General features: G+C 39.9%; 1 protein-coding gene across 1 annotated transcript; it reads left to right on the top strand.

Annotated features, from left to right (window-relative positions):
• Positions 1 to 13: 13 nt before the first annotated feature.
• Positions 14 to 15,290, top strand: SDHA (succinate dehydrogenase complex flavoprotein subunit A). Its single transcript, XM_063326301.1, has 15 exons — positions 14 to 169; positions 2,780 to 2,866; positions 3,173 to 3,334; positions 3,739 to 3,882; positions 4,030 to 4,194; positions 5,402 to 5,550; positions 6,852 to 6,976; positions 8,236 to 8,404; positions 8,975 to 9,170; positions 9,951 to 10,122; positions 11,494 to 11,612; positions 11,989 to 12,100; positions 13,250 to 13,380; positions 13,906 to 14,019; positions 14,947 to 15,290. Exons 1-15 carry the CDS (start codon positions 104 to 106, stop codon positions 15,031 to 15,033), a joined length of 1,998 nt encoding a protein of 665 aa, XP_063182371.1. The 5' UTR covers positions 14 to 103; the 3' UTR covers positions 15,034 to 15,290.
• The last annotated feature ends 507 nt before the right edge of the window (positions 15,291 to 15,797 follow it).

Here is a 15,797-nt window from a genome sequence, read left to right as displayed (position 1 = left end):
TCCCAGAACAATTGGTCTCTCCCGCCGAGCCCTGCGGGTGGCGGCGCCGTTAGCGGCCGTCTCGCGCCTGCGCCCTCGCTCGCTCCCCCCGGCTCCCTGCGAAATGGCGGCGGCGGTGGCGGCTTCGCGGGGCTTGGCGAAGCACTGGCTGCGGCCGGCGGCGCGGGCGGTGAGTGCCTCTCCTCGGCCCGCTCTGCCCAGCCCTCCCGCTGGCCTCCTGGCGGAGGGGAAAGGCTCAGGCCGCTGGGCTGGCGCGGAGAAGCCCCTTTCGGGGGGGTAGACCGGCCGGCAGGGCCCGAAGACCCTACGCGTCTCCCGCCCCCTCTCCCCTCAGCCGCAGCGGGGGAGGGCGCCTGGCCACGGCCTAGCCCGCCCTCCCCCGCGGCCCGGTGCGCGGCAGCCGGCGGCGGCCCGTACCCCCTGTCTCCCCGGTGACCTTGGCCGGGGAGCAGCCGCCCCGCGGCGGGGAGCCGCGGCTGAGCTGGGGGAGCCGGGCAGCCGGGGCTGTGCGGCCCCTCGGCGGGCTCGGTCCCTCCGGTTGTTTTTGTGGAGCGGGGCCGTCCTTGCTGCTCGGCCGCGGGGGCAGGTTACTGGGAGACAACTGGCGGCGGGCATGGCCGGGCCGCTGCTCCCGGGCTGGGAAGCGAGCGCCGTAGCCTTAGGCTGTGGGCGGGCTCCCTGAGGGACTGAGGAAGGCGCCGGGCACGGGGTGTGCTGTGGAAAGGCCCTGGAAGAGCCTGAGGGAAGGCTTGTTTTTACTCTGTGGTAAAGTGGCGGTTTTCAGTTTCATTAGTAGCTTGGGATTACAAAGACGAATGCAGAGGAAAAGGACCCTGTAAACGCAGCTATAGTTGTTCCTGTCTTATAAAGCAAGTGCAGAAAAGACAACCTACTGAGAAAGAGAAAGGCTTAAAGAGTGTCATTGTGTTTCAGGTGGCAGGGAACTGGCCCTGATGTAATTTTATAAGGGCTGTGATGTTCGTGGTTGCATAACAATTCAGGATTTGTGTGATCAGTGTTGGCTTCAAATTTGGTGTAACATCATTTTCTGCTTTGTGGAGTTCAGAATCATTCTGAATGAAATTTCGTGGCAGCAGAAATTCTTGTATATAGCTTTAACAAAAAGTGCATGTGGATGGGAACAGCAGTTCTGAAGACTCTTGTTTTGTGGAAACTTAGACGTGAAAAGTAAAGCAAACTGCTAAATAGTTGTGTGTTTTTATTTTTCTAGTCCTATATTTCCAGAGTCCTCTGATGCAACATATATTTGATAACTTCATGGCAACTTCAGAAAATAACAGTTTTGTTAAAAGGAAACTAGTTGTAGAGCATTGTGACAGAATTCTGACTGGAGATTGCAGCAGGCTGATTACTCTGAGGGGAGAAAAAAAATGGGTCAACTTCTTTTGGAGCTTTAGGGCATAAGCACAGTTTATGGCTCTTGGACTTTTTTTGGTGTTGTTTTTTCCCCTCAGTCATTTGCATTTTCTTTAGGAAATTAAGATAGCATGGGATTGTGCCAAAGCATGATAACACAGCAGGGTGGAAGGGGCAGAGTAACTGCTTGGAGGAGGGCACTAGTAGAACTCCTTATGAATAGGTGTTAAGACTGATCTTATTGAAAGATGGCTACAAAAAACAGAAGTGTGTTAGCAAATACGATGACACACTAGATTCACTGTTACGCAAGAAAGTAACTTGAAGAAACTAGTATAAGAGATGGTATAATTAGGTCAAGGGAAGTGTACTGTAGTTCACTTCAGGGATGGGGAAAGAGATGAACATTAGGAAGTGGTAGGGAGAGAAGACCTGGTTGTTAGCATATTGCAGGGTGATTGAACCATGAATATAACAGTTGCTGGATAAGACAACTGTATCCTAAATACTTAAAATAGATGAGTGCTGATGTCATTGCGCAGGTCACTAGTATGGCTTTGTGTTACTGTTTTCATCAGTTGTACATGCTGAGTTAGGTGTATTTTTCTGAATGGTGTAAAGAAGGAATACCATGTTCCAAGAAATTAGAGATTTATGTGGGGGAGATTAAAGTCTGGTTGTTTTAACCTGTCAAAGCAAAGACTGGATACTGGGTAGATTTGGGTGGTGTGTTTTTTTGTTTTGTTTTTGAATATGCCAGGGGAGAGGAAGTAACATTACAGAAGGGGAAAACTGTGCCCTTGTGCTTCATTTAAATATTAATAAATGGTTCTAAATTAGCCACTAATTAAAAGAGAATGAGAACAAGAAAAATACCTCTGGCTTTTGAAGCAATGATGAACTGGAACAGCTTTTCCTGCCACCTGATTTTTTTAATCTTCATTACTCTTTACCGCCTGAAATAATTCAAATTTTGAGGATTGCTTGACATGAGAGGTATCTTCTGTTAATTCCTGTTGTTCCCATAAAGTTGTCTTCATCATTGTTTACTTATGAGAAAATGCAATAATAACACAGCATTAATTGCAAGCACTCTTCTGTCAGTGCAGCCTCAGATAGGTCTGAGAGACTGGTTACTGTTAGTGAAGTAAATGACAGATAGTCTGTCACACCCTGTTACTTGCAGGCTGTTCTCTCCTCCAGTCAGAACTTTTTTCTTTTTTTCTGGGTATGAATATAGGAAAGCCAGAACTTCATTGCATGTAGCTCTAAAATACATTGTTACAATATTCTTGAATATGTGGTATAAGTGGTAAGTAAAGGGTGGGGTAGCCAAGAATGCTGAAAGTCTTCCTGTGGAAACGTTTTTTTCCATAATAGTTGTCTTGACTTCTTTCCATAGTGGCCAGCAGCATGCCAGACTTTTGCACGCAACTTGCACTTCACAGTCTATGGAAAGAAAAATGCTTCTACGAAGGTTTCTGATTCGGTATGTTTGTACTTTGTATCTCAAATAACAGATTCGATAATACACTTAATGCTTGAGAGACATGAAGCAACCATATACTTGTTTTTTAGTGGAATGTTGTGTTAAAGTCCATAGTGAGATTGAATTGCTGAAATGTATAGCTCTTCTTCATGGTAGTTTCCACCTAAGAGAGTATATAACAGATGCAGCCTTTACTGCAAGAGTCTGTTAAGAACATTAAACGTATACTGCTTGTGCCTCTGTGAAACTTAAGTTTGACCTAGCTGGAAATATTTGTCATCATAACAAACTGCTTTATTTTTCTAGATTTCTACACAATATCCAGTAGTGGACCATGAATTTGATGCGGTTGTTGTGGGTGCAGGAGGAGCAGGTCTGCGGGCTGCATTTGGTTTGTCAGAAGCCGGGTTTAATACAGCATGTGTTACCAAGCTGTTTCCCACTAGGTCTCATACTGTTGCTGCACAGGTAAGAAATGAGGTAGAACAAATGTTTAAAAAATGCCTGCTGTCAGAAAGCTGATTTGGATATGCATGTGAACATCATGTTTCGAGGCCATGCTTTCTTTTATAAATATTGCGTATTGAGGTGATACTACGTTGGAGGGGAATATATGTTTAGATCTATTCAGTGCTTTTTCACTGCATTCAGTGTAACTTTGCAATTCATTGTGTTATACAAAACAGAACAAGATAAGAGCCGTTGTGAAACTGATAAATTGCAAAGGTTTTTCACAGCCATGTTAAATCTGCCTTTACTGTATTTCTTGTACACAGAAGCATAAAGGGTATGTGATTTTTAAGAGATGGGGAAAACCTACTAAAACTGTACTTCAGTAATACAATTCCCGGAAAATGGATTTTCATTTACAGGGAGGAATCAATGCTGCTCTGGGAAACATGGAGGATGATAACTGGAGGTGGCATTTCTATGACACAGTGAAGGGGTCCGATTGGCTGGGTGACCAGGATGCCATACACTACATGACAGAGCAAGCCCCAGCTGCGGTGATAGAGGTGAGACTCGTTGGAATTGATGTCAGCTCTAAGTATTTATAACACAGACTAGCTTCCAAAGAGATGTCCTTACTTAGGTGCATGGTAAAATAACTTGTTTGACTGTTGTGGACACGAGTTTCTGATGCTTGTGTTTGGGTTCAACAGCTGGAAAATTATGGGATGCCATTCAGCAGAACTGAAGAAGGAAAAATCTACCAGCGTGCATTTGGTGGACAGAGTCTTCAGTTTGGAAAAGGAGGACAGGCTCACAGATGCTGTTGTGTTGCAGACAGGACAGGACACTCACTGTTACATACTCTGTATGGCAGGGTAAGCAGCTGAGAGGTAAACTTGGTTTGGGGTTTTGTGTTTGCAGTTAATGATTTTTTTTATTTTTTTTTATTCTTCACCCCTGGAGTTTGAATTAACAAACAAAACATGTAGCTGCTCACCTACCAATGAGGAATCCAGGGGAATGACTGATAACAATTCTGGCTTTCCTTCCTTCCTTTGGTGATGTGGAAGGATGTAGCCTAGGTGACGCTTGGGTTGTTTTTTTTTTTTTGTCGGGAGTATGCACTAATGGAATAAACTGAAAGATTGTAATTATAATGGCTGTCATGCAGACAACGGATGTTAATTAGTATACAGTGTTAGCTTTGTGGTCTGGGGTAGTTCTTCACTATTAACACTTCTGTGTCTGTTAACTAGACCCAAAGAGAATTTATGTAAACCTTCCCCAAAAAGCATTTTTCAAAAACTCTGACACAGCAGCAGTGGAGAACTCTGAAAAGAGGTACAAGGCAGTTTTCTTTAACTCACCTTCAAACAGGGAATGGGGTGAAACAAGAGGTGTAAATGCACGAAGGTATACTGTGTCTTTCTGAGCTTGCTCTATGGCAAGTAAGTGACTAGTGTTCCAGCGTCTGTTCCTATCAATTCTACAAACAATAATTGAAGAAAGACTTCGTTATTTTAAAATGGTAGTAGCTACTTGAAGCCTGAAATAAAGTACCTAGTAGCTAGTGTGGTTTTTTTTTTATTTACTTAGTAGCTAACTAATTGCTCTGCTTCAGGTTAACACTGTATACTGCTGCAATAAAAATGCTCAGTGCTGCTGCCAGACACTGGTCTGATCCTTGGGGGCATGAAGAATGTTTGACTTGATGCCCACTGTTTCTGCTGGTACACTAGGCTCCCGGAGATGTATTTTGCTTTTCTGCAAGACGTAAAACGTGCTTGTACATGTGTGAAGCACCACAGCTGACTAAAGTGTTGCCAAATGTAGAGGAATAACAAGTCTTGCTGACTAGCAATGACGTCTTGGAATTAAGTGGTTTGGTAACTGTTTGTGTCTCTCTAAGCTAGAATAGATTCATTAGCAAATTTTTATAAAGACTCGTGAGGAAACCAGCTTCCCTGAGAGTTGGTGAGGGTGGTTTTTATCCTGATACAGCCCATATGCATTGGCTGTTTCGAAGACAAGTTACTTTGGTTTCTGGATTTTTCTTAAAGTTCCTTTTTTATTTTCCTCCAGTCTCTAAGATATGATACAAGCTACTTCGTTGAATATTTTGCCCTGGACCTACTTATGGAAAATGGAGAATGTCGTGGTGTTATTGCCCTTTGCATAGAAGATGGCACTATACATCGTTTTAGAGCAAAGAACACTGTCATTGCCACTGGGTAATGTAATGTTTATGATGGACAGAAACTTGAGAGTGCTCCTAGGTGGAGTTCTGTGTGTTTGTATGTGTATTTGAATCCACAGTGTGGAGGTGACATGTTGACTTGAAAAACATAATTTATATGTTCATGTTCCCCACCACCACCTTGATCAAAAGCAATGTAATTGAATTCAGTCATTCCCTCTGAAAGAAGGCACATACTAATTTTGTGACCAAGTATAAATTTAGTATGAGGTCTAACTTTGAATTCTAGAACGATGTCATAAAGTTGGAATGTGTAAGAGTGGTATGGATGGTTCAGATGGTTTTAGATTTTTAAAACGTGCTGTTTAAAGCAGACATTGTTGCAATGCTGCAACACGTGTATGTATGTGTAGGGTTCTGAGTTTTCCTGTAGGAAACGGCTTATTTCAAAATTCCGGAGAACCTATTACGTTAAGATACCAACATTGTAAGTCTACTTGTTGTAGGATGAAATTATCAGAAAATGAGTGTAACTTAACATCACTTGGTTGCAAAGGTTTATGTATGTTTATTAGAATACTATATGCATGTCTTTTGCTGCTTATAACTGTCTCTTATCTGTTTTCAGTATGCAAAATATTTGTAAACATATCTGTCAAAGAAAAATACTTAGTTTTGTTGCCTACATAATTTGGCTTTATTTAAAGCTGAGGCTTTCGTACTTGCATACTTTGAGGTACATACAATATGTAGATTGATGTTTCTTCTGAAAGTTTGTCCTGAAACTGGGAGTACTGACAGTTCTCAATAATGTTGGAAGCTGACGTATTTGTTTCAGTCATAAGAATTCATATTCCTTACTTAATTTTGGACAACTAAGTTTTGAAATCTAAGAATATAAAATCAGGACCACATTGAGGATATAAACCATTCTTACATGCTATTTTTGATAAAACAGCTAATAATAGTTTGAATGAAATTTAATGGTACTGGATTGAGAGAACTTTCTGAAGTAACCTTTTTTTGGCAAAAAGGCTTCTGAAACTAACGTAACTATCCTGCTTTGGAATTGTTGTTGTTCTTCTTGGTCCTTCTGTCACCAGCTGTCTATCAGCAGCTGGTGAGCATATGGTTGAGTGTAATGGAGCAATACCAATTTTGTTTTCTTTTGGTTGAACTTAGTACAGGAAATGGCAGACCTTATGCATCTTGCTTATTAACTGTCTGCTCTGTTTCCACTATTGTGTGAACAGCATAGCTGAGTGGTATGTTCTAGTGATTTATTTCTTTTTTCTCTCCTCCCCTGCTAATTCTGTTAACTTTTGTGTTCTGTAGTGGATACGGCCGCACTTACTTCAGTTGTACATCTGCTCATACTAGTACAGGTGATGGCACTGCTATGGTCACACGAGCTGGTCTTCCTTGCCAGGACTTAGAATTTGTACAGTTTCACCCCACAGGTACAGCATACGGAATAGTACTTAACAACGCTATTTTTAATATGAATTGAACAGATTAATTTTGTTTTAAATGTGCTTGTGTCAGTTTGTACTTTTCTGCAGCATTTCATTGGTTCATTAGTTACTTGTGACAGGTGTTCAGACTTGTCTGCAACTGCTGTTGAATAAAAATCTTAGAGTAAGATTTACAATATGAGAAAGGTCTCAGCTGGTCTAATTTGAAGACCAGTGTTAAATATTTTGAGGTGCTGTCTTTACAATACTAACAGGTCTTATGAATTCCAAGCTGAAACCACTTCACCTCTTAAACTTACATTTCCTTTTGTCTTGAAAATATTAAAGGGTTTGGTATTAGATACGGGAGCAATGGGATAGATGCAAATGTTAGGGAATTATTTACTGGAACCTTTTGTGGAAGTAGGGTAGTTGAAATAAAGGTATATATTTAGGATTGTGGGTTTACAGCACAGGATCGGTATCTAAACTGTGGACGGCAATGGTCACAAACTAAAAAGTGGGGGGGTTTGTAGCTAATAAAATGCTTAGTTTTAACTTGCAGTAAGTGGTGATTTTAATTTTTCGCTTAATTTTACAATGTTACCCTTGTTATATTGTAGAGATCCAATGTTCATTTGACTTAGCTAAGGTTTTTCTAGTCAAAGAAGCTTCATTGCTTGTGTGATAATTCTGTAGCTTTTAACATAGTTATCAAGTGCATGAGTTAGTTAACATTTTTGTTTTCTATGATGACCAGTGCTGAAGGTTAACAGGTAGGCCTTCCTTCTCTAAAGGAAAAGAAAACTGGGTAAGCTCTGACGTTCCATGTGATTTGAAGCCATCCTGTACTGCCTTAGCACAGAAGAAGAGGGAACAAAGATGAGCAAACTGGCCTTGAGATAATCGATTTACGGTTTACTTCAAAATCTTGAACGGAGTAATTTGCCGAAGGTCTAAGAAATCTTCGTAAAATTCTCCTTACATATTGATGGGTGGAGATCTCTTCCAGTTCTAGTATTTTAGATGCTGTGGGTGTTCCAAATCGACTTCCTTACCTTTTGGGAAGAGTGTTTGAAAGGAGTAACAATACTTGATTCTAGGCAGTCTTGGGGGACAGTTCCTAATGGAACTGTAGGGTGGAATAAAATCTACCAGTGTGACTTGCGTTATTTTAAGAAGACCTTGTTTAGTCAATCCTGGTCATCCTGATTATGAAGCTGTCAGAAGAATATATCATGTAATGGTATTTTCTTTCTTGACAGGTATCTATGGGGCTGGCTGCCTTATAACTGAAGGATGTCGTGGAGAGGGAGGTATTCTAATTAACAGTCAAGGTGAAAGATTTATGGAGAGATATGCACCTGTTGCTAAGGATCTGGCTTCCAGGGATGTAGTGTCTCGTTCTATGACCATAGAAATCCGTGAAGGAAGGTTAGTTAAATACTCTTAATGAAGCTGCAGAATAAATACTTAATCATACTAGACTGTACAGTACAATAGTGCATTTGATAAACACCTGGTAATGCACGGGACTGAGCTTTAATAATTGTTCGCTGAACACTGCATGTGGGGCAGAAACTTTGCTTGTTAATTCCTAATGATACTGAAAAGGAACGTGAGATGTTACGAGTCTCTTGTTTGAATTCGGTGCACCTAGAGACAGTTGCTCAAAGAAGTTTAATGTATATGCTCTTACTGCAAACAGTGGAAATAATTTGGTGCTCTGTTCTCTTGATTAATTATCTTTTTTAACATATTTCTGCAGAGATACAGTGGTTTAAAGTCGTAAATACTGTGAATTATTGTGAAAAGACAGCTGGGAGGTGAAAAATATGTGTAAATTCAGCCAGGTTCAACAGTCTTTTCAAATATGCTAGATATTAATTTTTGTCAGATAACCTTTGATTATTTTTTTCACAAATTAAACAAATTGGATTAGAAATATTACTGGTGTTTGCAGAATTCCTGTTATGTATTCCAGTATTGACTGTTTTTTCGTAGGGGTTGTGGTCCTGAAAAAGACCATGTATACTTGCAGTTGCACCACTTACCACCACAGCAGCTAGCAACCCGTCTCCCAGGAATTTCCGAAACTGCTATGATATTTGCTGGAGTTGATGTCACTAAAGAGCCTATTCCTGTTCTGCCTACTGTGCATTATAATATGGGAGGTATTCCTACTAACTACAAAGGACAAGTAAGTAATATATATCACTTTTAGTATTTTTTTCATGATAATAATAGGAAATTGTTTTTCTAAATATAAAAGTATTAACAATGTTTTTCATAAATGATTAATAAAATTAATAATATTATTATAGTGATGTCAGAGTACTTAAAACATACAATCTGGTTTGCTTTTGTAAACAACTTGAGAACCATGTTCCAGTCCATCTGGACATGGGAGTTCCAAGAAACCTCTAAAATGAAGTTACTGTCATGTTTGACAATAGTTCTGTTTATCAAGTTGAGGATAATAGAGTTGAACAAAGATCAAACTAGGGCGCTATTACAGTCTGTAACTCAAGTTAATATGTATTAATTCTCTTTACCTCATGTAATCTCTACACAAAAGCAGATTCCAACTTATACTAGCTAGAAGTCAATGTGGTGATGTCAGCTGAATTTTTCTGTTTCATTGTATTGTACTTGTTAATTTTTAATGTAAAATTTTGCCTTAGAAATGTGTGCCGATCAGACTTTCTTCCTGTGATTTTCTGACTTGCTGCAGAATTGTGATGAAACAGAACCATGTGCTATTCATAAGCATAACTAAAGAAATCTTAGGTTTTAGTGCCATCTATTTACATAGTATTACTGCTTACCCTTTAGAACTAAGGTATTTATGGATTTAGAGTCAGAGAAAACTTTAGATTGCTGTGTTTCATCCTTATGTGCACATGGCCTTTGCAAATAAGGTGGTTTGCCCTGTTATGAACGGTTTAAGAAACTGAGTATTGATTGTCTAACATGCCAGGTGATTACACACGTGAATGGCCAGGATAAAGTGGTACCTGGTTTATATGCATGTGGGGAGGCAGCCTCTGCATCTGTCCATGGCGCAAATCGACTTGGGGCAAACTCACTCCTGGATTTGGTGGTCTTTGGTCGTGCTTGTGCCCTTACTATTGCAGAGACATGCAAACCTGGTAAGTCTCTTTTTTTTTTTTTTTTTTTTTAGAGACATTTGCCTTTATGACTTAATTTCTGCCCAACAGAGTTGTTGCTACCTAACTCAAATTCAGAATGCTAGACATAGACTTCTATTTGTTACAAAAGGCAGAAGTCAGTGCTTACACTTTTCATAGGCATGTTCTTTGCTATGCAAATTTTTGACTAATACTGTGTGAGTTGATCTTTTTTAATCTAGAATTGGGTCAATGCTATTGGCAAAAACAGTTAAAATTTTTCACAAATTAGCGAAAGAGAATATTGAATGTGAAGATTGATTTCTCTACAACCTGCACTGCATCTTCTACATCAAAATGTAGTCTGTCTAACACTTTGCACTTTGGTACAGTGGAATTTGCTGCCACCTTGTTGATTTATAAGGTGGATTGCTCATGCAAATGGTAAGAGATACTAAAAATTGTAAAATCTTATTCCCTATATGTGGGTTATTGCCGCTGAATATTATTTTTAAATAATCTGATTCAGCAACAGTTACTGAGCTGAGAAAACAAACCAACCAACCCACAAAACCTCAATAAAATACTGTAAGAGGCAGTTATATTGTCAGAGCAGCTCATGTCCAGTAGTTGTCACCTGTTTTCTCATTGCTTAATGTCCAAATTAATCAGATGATTTGTTTTTTCAGTCTGACTGCACAAAGTGCACAGAGTTATGGTTTCTGATGGAATCAGCTTAGATCTAGGGGTGCAAATTTTTGTGCTTTGTGCAAATTTTTATTTGGATCTTTCTGTGGCTCCTTTGAGTTTGAAGTTGCAGAAGGGTTTTTATTAGTCTGAATGCAAAACTAGATGTGAGATGAAGTGTGCTGGTAAGATGCTGTGTTTGGTTTGTTACCCAATAACAGATGGGTTCCAATATTAGAGGTCAGATACGGAGCTCGTGTGTAATGGTCCCTTAACAGATCCAGGAGAGGGTGGGAGGTCTGGGGGTGAGGAGACAAGGAAAGTACAGGGAGAAGGTTATAAGGAGCCACAAGCTTATTCCATAGTTTAGAAGAATTTGCATCAAGTGCTGCTTTTAAGAAATTAACAGTAGAATTTAGCCAAACCTAGCAATTCCCTACTAACTGTCACAGTAAAGAATGTGATTCATATATTCCACCGAGAACTCGGTGGAACTTAACTATTCTATTAATAGCACTTAACTATTTTTAAGTGCGTGGATGCTACTGGGGGGAGTTCAGGGAAGTTATAGTTAACCTGCACCTCAGAGGAAGAAAACAGATTGTGTTTTAGTCAAATCTGACTTGTAGTAGTTGCTAGTCTATGGAACTGCCAGAAAGCAAAACTGAGCCCGACCTACTAAACTTACTCGAACTTTCTTATTAGGAGAGCCAGTTCCCTCCATTAAACCAAATGCTGGTGAAGAGTCAGTTGCTAATCTTGACAAATTAAGATTTGCTAACGGAACCATAAGAACTTCAGAAGTGCGACTTAACATGCAGAAGGTAAGCCTGGCGAGCTGTCAGGTGTAAAGTGGGAGAAGCTGCAAGCAACGGAGGTGGTTGGGTCACTTTGTGAAGTACACTTCAGGATTTGCTTTGCAGAAGTAAAACATAGTGTGAGAAGATGGACTGTGGGCAGCAAAGACTCTATTATCAGTTTTGTTGGTTTCTTCTTCCCATCGTGGTTATTCCTCTTCAACATTTTACCCATTGTATAATAGAATGAGGTGTCCTCTGTTTGGGGTGAGCAGAAGAGTGTTTTTCCTTCAGGCTGCAGATGTGTTTGAAGTCCAAACGGCTCCATATCAAGCTTTGTTGGAACTAATGAAGTACTGCATTATGCAGCATATGAAACTGATCTTGTTTTACTATCTTGCAGACAATGCAAAACCATGCTGCTGTATTTCGTACTGGTTCCGTACTCCAAGAAGGCTGTGAAAAACTCAGTGGAATTTATAGTGATCTGGCTCATCTAAAGACATTTGACAGAGGTAATTTGATAACAAAGAATACACCTTGGCCAGAGTACTCCCTGGGAAAACTGGGGGTTTTTTTCATCTGTAAACCTTTTGTGTTTCTTGAAACTTTGGCAAAAGACTTTGACCATTTTGAATCTTCCAAAATATTTTGTAGAGCCCTGTTAGCTAAATGTGGTAATCCAGTAAAGTACTTGATCTTACTTCTTTCAACGAAGCAGACACTAAAGTCAGATTTAACTGTGTAGGTTGGTAACTGCTGTTCTCTCAGAACATGACGTAAAGTTGTTCAGACACTAAAACAAACTTTGTTTGTATCTTCTGAAAAGGCCAGGGAGCTGCACAAAGGTAGCAAGATTATTCATAGGCTGAACACTTGGTTTTCATTCTTCATCTAAGCAGATAGTGCTGCATGCAGATACTGCCATACTTGCAGTGTATCTTAGGAGAACTTGGTTAATTAAGTAGATCTGATGTCATACCTTTTGTCCACTCACACTGTGTGTTTCTCTCCAATGACTGCTATTGGACATGTATCCCAACACTGAAAGTAGAACTGGCTTTCTTGGGCAGCTCTCACCAAATGTCAAGGAAAGTGTTACAATAGCTTAGAATGGAGGGATCAAAATGAAGATACATTCATGTAGGTGAACTTTGGTCCACCTTGCAGATACTGAAATGAAAAAGAACCTGTATAACTATCAGGGGTGGTTTTATGTAGTTTGGTGTCCCCCCTCCGCACCCCCTATCTCTGAGGGTGAGAAGGCAGGGAAAGCCCTGTTTTGATCTTTAGGGATCTACTTGAAGAGCTACCATCTAGCCAGATCTTGTGGTCTGAAATGAGGTGTGGGGACTGTGTTGTAGGTATGATATAAAGCAGGCAAGAAGCTACAGTGTAATTTTGTCTCAGTAGTACACATGCAACAGGGACATCTAATAGAACTATGATTCTAACTACTGGATTTTTCTAGGATTGTTAGGGCGTAGGAATCACAATTGAGCCTTGCAGGCAATAGTGAGTAATTCAGTATTGCAGAGTACTGTGACTGCAGTAGGTAGAGCATTAGGTCTATTTTGATTCTAAGTGTCAGCAACAGGACAGAAGTAAATTGAGGAATAACTTGTTTGTAGAACATCTTCCAAGGTATTTTAATATTTCACTAGGTATTGTGTGGAACACTGACTTGGTGGAGACCCTTGAGCTGCAAAACCTGATGCTTTGTGCTCTACAAACCATTTATGGTGCTGAGGCTCGCAAAGAGTCCCGTGGTGCTCATGCCAGAGAGGACTATAAGGTATAAATATGTTCTGTGACCTGGATGTAGGATTGAATTTCCTTGTTATATGTCCTCAGATAGATTATTTAAAAGTTGTAATTTCTTCAATGTTCAGAGTCTTGAGTTAAGAATAGCGTAGTATTTGTTTGAGGTTCCATCTGTTCTGTTTTATCTGTTCTTATTTGTTGTATATAAAATGACCGATACATGCAACATTGGGTAATGATCCAGAGAGAAGAGTTGTTCTAGGTGTGCATCTGAATGGTTAGAGAGGTCTAAACCAGGACTATAGTAATAATAAGGTCATAAATGCATAAACAGGACTTCAAGCAGAATAATAGTCCCATGTAAGGCTTTATTACCTTAAAGCCTTGGTTAAGCCTCAGTATTTAAAATTTGGCATGGGCAGTGTTAAGATAAAGCTTTCTGGCTATTAAGAGACATGTTGTGTTACAGTCGTAATTGGAATGCAGCTAATCATGTGATTGCAAAGTGATTTGCAGATACAATTTCTGGTCTATGCTAACCTAATTTTCTCCTTAGTTACGGATAGATGAGTTTGACTACTCTAAGCCACTCCAAGGCCAGCAGCGGAAGCCATTTGAAGAGCACTGGAGAAAGCACACCCTTTCCTATGTGGATGTCCCATCTGGGAAGGTACGTTGAGCCTGATGCTTGAGGGTTGATCTCACTGTCAGCAGACAGCTGCTGTCACAGATGGCTCTTGACATCATGATAATACTGCAAATGATTGTCACTGTCTGAGGTACCTGATATAGTTTAGCGTACTTGGGGGGGCGGGGTGGGGAATTGAACACTTATTCTGTTGTTGAACAGTAGGCACAACTGGGAGACGTTTGGGAATTGACTTTGCGATTTGAGCTGGAATTGTTTTTCCCCTTGTATCAGGCTAGTACAAAACTCTGTGTGTGGTTTGTTTTGGTTTTTTTTTTCTTCTCCTCTTATGGTGGCAAAACCTGTTGTTGGTGTTTAGCATAAAGTTTTAATGGTATTCCAAAGAAAAAAATCTGAAATCTGACCCTATAAAAATCTGACACAAAAAAGTGTTGTTTTTCGTATTCCATTCTCCAAATCATCTGTTTTCTCTCCCCCGGTTCCAGCTTTCTTGAATCTAGTTTGAGGACAAGTGAGAACACTTCACTTCCTGAATAGCTGCTGAGGATAGAAAGATAGTGTGACACAGTTGTGTCTCCTGACTGGTCTATTGGGTTCTCTATCTCCAAGATTTTCTTAGTTTAAAGAAGTAGGAACTAGCAATCTTAGCCAAAACCTTACTTTTGTCTAAAAAGGCCTTTTTAAAGTAGTAATCTTCTGATACCATTTCTGGTCAGGGTTTGTTTCTAAGGAATTCAGTCAGTGGTAACTTGGTGGAACTTGAATGTTCTGTGTAGGTTAGTAATGGTTCATTTTCTACGGAAGAAAAAGAATAATGGCAAAATTAGCTTAACATCAATGAAATCATTCGGTTACCTGTGTTATTTGGTCATTCCTGTTAGCTAGGCTGTATTGTTTAGATACAAGAGGTTGGTTTGTCTTAAAGTCATTTGTTTTCGTTTACTTCAGGTTACCTTGAAATACAGACCTGTGATCGACAGAACTTTGAATGAAGAAGACTGCTCAACTGTGCCGCCTGCTATTCGCTCATATTAGTAACTTACATTTAACTTGCGGCCCTCTCCCAGAGGGGGTTAGTGTACATAAGCATAGCACAAGCAAATCAAAATAGTGTTGTCACTATCAGTTACTGGAAAATGCTAACTAAACTTTTCTCCAGCTTGTATTCTGCTGTGGCTTACTGTACAACTACAAAAATGGAATGCAGGACAGCTTATGTTCTTCCACCCATCTGTCATAACTGACAGGGAAAACACAAAATGTGTCTAAATAAAGCGATTGGATGTCTTGTATTTGTTTGAATATGCTGTTATGTATATAATTATAATGCATTTATTTTGAATGTATAGTTATTTCCATATTTTAAGAACAAGAACTGCATTGTAGTACTTTCAGACAAGGTGCAGATGCTGAATTTTATGATACAGGGAATTAAAATGAAGCAAGTACCATGAAAGAAAAGACGACGAGGCACTAGTAATTATAACTTCATGTTTTGTTTTGTTTTTTTTTTGTCTGAAGCTAAAATTGTAAAAATTTTCATACTTTGTTTTATTGAAGGAAACAAGAGATTTCTACTGCAGTTACTTCCTCCATATACCATGAACAGAATGTAATCTTAATAGCTAATCTGTGCTATCTCTGGACTGTTTGAAGCCCTTTTTGTGGCGTCCTGCGCGTGTATTTTCTAGACTGTCTTTTCTGCGTGAGGAACCAAGGGCTAGTTTTGCAGAAGAGTTACCTAAATACTAAAGGTTACCAGCTTTAGTGCCAAGATGTAACATGGAAGGCATCAGTAG

Source organism: Chroicocephalus ridibundus, chromosome 2 (genome assembly GCF_963924245.1).
Source record: "Chroicocephalus ridibundus chromosome 2, bChrRid1.1, whole genome shotgun sequence".
Taxonomy (NCBI): domain Eukaryota; kingdom Metazoa; phylum Chordata; class Aves; order Charadriiformes; family Laridae; genus Chroicocephalus; species Chroicocephalus ridibundus.
This window is presented reverse-complemented; position numbering and strand designations above follow the sequence as displayed.

What these genes read in the sequence shown, in the direction of transcription:
- SDHA (XM_063326301.1), top strand. Translation starts at nt 104, where the DNA reads ATGGCGGCGGCGGTGGCGGCTTCGCGGGGCTTGGCGAAGCACTGGCTG. An exon ending in CTACGAAGGTTTCTGATTCG is followed by an intron (nt 2,867 to 3,172) that starts GTATGTTTGTAC and finishes TTATTTTTCTAG; the next exon opens with ATTTCTACACAATATCCAGT. An exon ending in TGCGACTTAACATGCAGAAG is followed by an intron (nt 11,613 to 11,988) that starts GTAAGCCTGGCG and finishes ACTATCTTGCAG; the next exon opens with ACAATGCAAAACCATGCTGC.